Source organism: Primulina eburnea, chromosome 11 (assembly GCF_022965805.1).
Source record: "Primulina eburnea isolate SZY01 chromosome 11, ASM2296580v1, whole genome shotgun sequence".
Lineage (NCBI taxonomy): Eukaryota > Viridiplantae > Streptophyta > Magnoliopsida > Lamiales > Gesneriaceae > Primulina > Primulina eburnea.
The window spans coordinates 27,560,773-27,563,915 of NC_133111.1; the positions used below are offsets into that span (position 1 = coordinate 27,560,773).

The following is a 3,143-nucleotide window of genomic DNA, read 5'->3' on the forward strand; positions in this document are numbered from 1 at the left end:
ATTAAATTTTGAGCATACAAAATCATATTTTTATTGAGGATTCCATAGTGCAAGTTTTGCTCGATCAAGTTTTTGGCTCCGTTGCCGGGGACTGTTAATCTACAATTTTATTTTCAATTATTTACTTTAGCATTCTCTATTTCACTTTGGTTGACACCTTCGATTTTTTATTCTTTTTTTTTTTGCAGATATCTCTCTTGTGCATGCCAAGGTCTCTAGATTCTGAACTAGAGACATTCGATCCCAAGATTGAAAGAACCTTACGTAGAAGACGACAATAGCAAAGACTAAGAGACATAATGAATAGGAACGAACATGAGGAGGAGCATCAAGAAGATCCAAGGATTGAAGAGCCAAGGCGCATACCCATGCTTGAGTATGCGCAACCATCGCTTGATGGAGCACATCCAAGCATAGTGCAACCAACTGTTAGGGAAAACTAGTTTGAAATCAAGCCAGCAATATTCAAATGATCCAGAACACTATCCAATTCTGGGGAAATGCGCTAAATGATCCGAACCCTCACATCGCCGACTTCTTAGAAATTTGCGATACTTTTAAATTTAATGGAGTTTCAGATGATGCTATTAGACTACGTTTATTTCCGTTCTCTCAGCGTAATAAAGCTAAATCTTGGTTGAATTGTTTGCCTGTAGGTTCGATCACAACATGGGAGGATATGGCCAAGGCATTCCTGTGGAAGTACTTTCCTCCATCAAAAACCATGAAGCTGCGAGCGGACATAACCACCTTCTCTCAATTTGAGCAGGAGTCACTCTACGAGGCTTGGGAGCGCTACAAAGACTTATTGCGAAGATGCCCACATCATGAGTTGCCTCTTGGGTTAGTGGTCCAAACTTTTTACTATTTTTTTATTTCATCTAACCGAACCATGATAGATGCTGCGGCCTGCGGAAATCTGTTGAGGAAAACGGCCGAAGAAGGGTATGAGTTACTAGAGGAGATGGCTGCTAGCTGCTATCACCCTCAATCTGAATGGAACACTCAGCGAGGGAATGCGGGAGTACATCAGGTAACTGACTTTTCAGCTGTCACCGAACAATTAGAAGCACTCAATAGGAAAATAGATAGCATGAACGTAAACGGGACAGCGATGCGCCTGCAAGAGATATTTTGTGAAAAATGCGGAGGAGAGCACTATGTTAAGGACTGTCAAGACAATGGTCCTTTCTATGTAAATGAGGAGGCACCAGTTAACCAAGTGGGAGTCCACAACCGTCCGAGGAATGATCCGTACTCAAACACATACAGTCTTGGATGGAGGCAACATCCCAACTTCTCATGGGGCGGTCAAAACAGTCAGAATCGACCGCAAGGAGGACAATCATATGGGAAACAACCGATGTATAGATCTGATCCTCCTAGAGAAGAGAAGTCCAACCTGGAGCAAATGATGTCTAAGTTTATTTCATCCACTAAAACTAGACTTCAAAACCAAGATACATCGATAAAAGGGCTCGAGAATCAAATTGGACAGTTGGCCAAGATGATAAAAAGTAGAGAGCCGGGAACCTTGCCAAGTAACACAGAGACAAATCCAAAAGAGCAAGTGAAGGCCATCGAGTTGAAGAGTAGGAAAGTTTTAGAGTCAAGAGAAAAAGAGAAAACTCAAAAATTGGATGAGCATTCTGAAACATCCAAAGGTAAGTCTTCTAACTCAACACCAACACCCACTGCACAACCTAAAATTGTTATTCCTCCACCTTTTCCTGCAGCACTGAAAAAAGGAAAACTAGATGCACAATTCGGTAAGTTTCTTCAGGTATTCAAAAAATTGCATATCAATATTCCTTTTGCCGATGCTTTGATGAAAATGTCTAGTTATGCTAAATTTTTGAAAGATATATTGGCAAATAAGAGAAGGTTGGAGGATCACATGACAGTGAATCTTACTGAAAATTGCTCTGCTTTGGTGCAAAACAAGATCCCACCAAAACTTAAGGATCCAAGGAGTTTTTTGATTCCTTATATGAATGGAGATGTTTTTCATAAAGCGTTACGTGATCTTGGTGCAAGTATTAACCTGATGCCTCTTTCTGTGTTTAGGAAACTTGGATTGGGAGAACCTAAGACAACGCGAATGTCTTTACAACTTGCTAACAGATCTGTCAAGTACCCCCACGGAGTGATTGAGAATGTGGTAGTGAAAGTGGACAAATTTATTTTCCCTGCGGACTTTGTAGTACTTGACATGGAGGAAGACATAGAGATGTCGTTGATTCTTGGGAGACCATTCCTTACGACTGGCAAGGCCCTGATTGATGTTCAAGAAGGGAAGTTGAGATTGAGAGTAGACGAGGAAGAGATCACTTTTGATGTTTTTAATGCACTTAAGCACACACTGCACTCTTACAGTTGTTATAGAATTGATGTTGTTGATGCTCTCGTGTCTAACTATGTGCAGGATGCTCTTGGGGGCCCTTTGGAAGCCACCCTCACAACTTAATTTGAGGATGACGACTTGGACGAAGAAAAAGTTTAAATAGTGGCATACTTTAATGCCAACCATCCATGGAGAAGGCCGATGAGGATGAGACTGGAAGATATAGGAGAGCGCAGAGATTTGATCCCTCCAAAGTCAAGCATCGAGGAACCACCGACGCTTGAACTCAAACCCTTACCTCCGCACTTAAAGTACGTATACCTAGGTTAAAATAACACTTTGCCTGTCATTATTTATGCTGCTTTGACAGATGCTATGGAGAAAAAATTGTTACAAGTTCTCAAAGAGCACAAAAGGGAATTCGCCTAGAAGGTGGCAGACATCAAGGGAACCAGTCCATCGATATGCATGCATAAATCTTGATGGAAGAAAAGTACTCACCTTTCGTGCAACCTCAGAGACGACTAAATCCAGAGATGCAAGAGGTAGTGAAGGCTGAAACTATTAAGCTTCTCGATTCGGGTATTATCTATCCTATTTCAGATAGTGCTTGGATAAGCCATGTTCAATGCGTGCCATAGAAAGGTGGGATTATGGTGATCACTAATGAAAAGAATGTACTTATTCCCACAAGAACTGTTACGGGGTGGAGAGTGTGTATTGACTATAGGAAGTTGAATGATGCCACCCGTAAGGACTTTTTTCCCCTTCCCTTTATTGATCAAATGTTGGAGAGATT

The 3,143-nt window shown here is 41.3% G+C and overlaps 1 protein-coding gene across 1 annotated transcript; it reads left to right on the forward strand.

Annotated features, from left to right (window-relative positions):
• The first annotated feature begins 469 nt into the window (after positions 1–469).
• LOC140805495 (uncharacterized) lies at positions 470–2,467 on the forward strand. Its single transcript, XM_073161766.1, has 2 exons — positions 470–1,222; positions 1,946–2,467. The coding sequence occupies exons 1-2, from the start codon at positions 470–472 to the stop codon at positions 2,465–2,467; spliced, it is 1,275 nt and encodes a 424-aa protein (XP_073017867.1).
• Positions 2,468–3,143: the final 676 nt, after the last annotated feature.

Coding starts and splice junctions, on each gene's coding strand:
- LOC140805495 (XM_073161766.1), top strand. CDS start 470: ATGATCCAGAACACTATCCAATTCTGGGGAAATGCGCTAAATGATCCG. Junction 1,223..1,945: donor AGGAGGCACCAGTTAACCAA/GTGGGAGTCCAC, acceptor GTGCAAAACAAG/ATCCCACCAAAACTTAAGGA.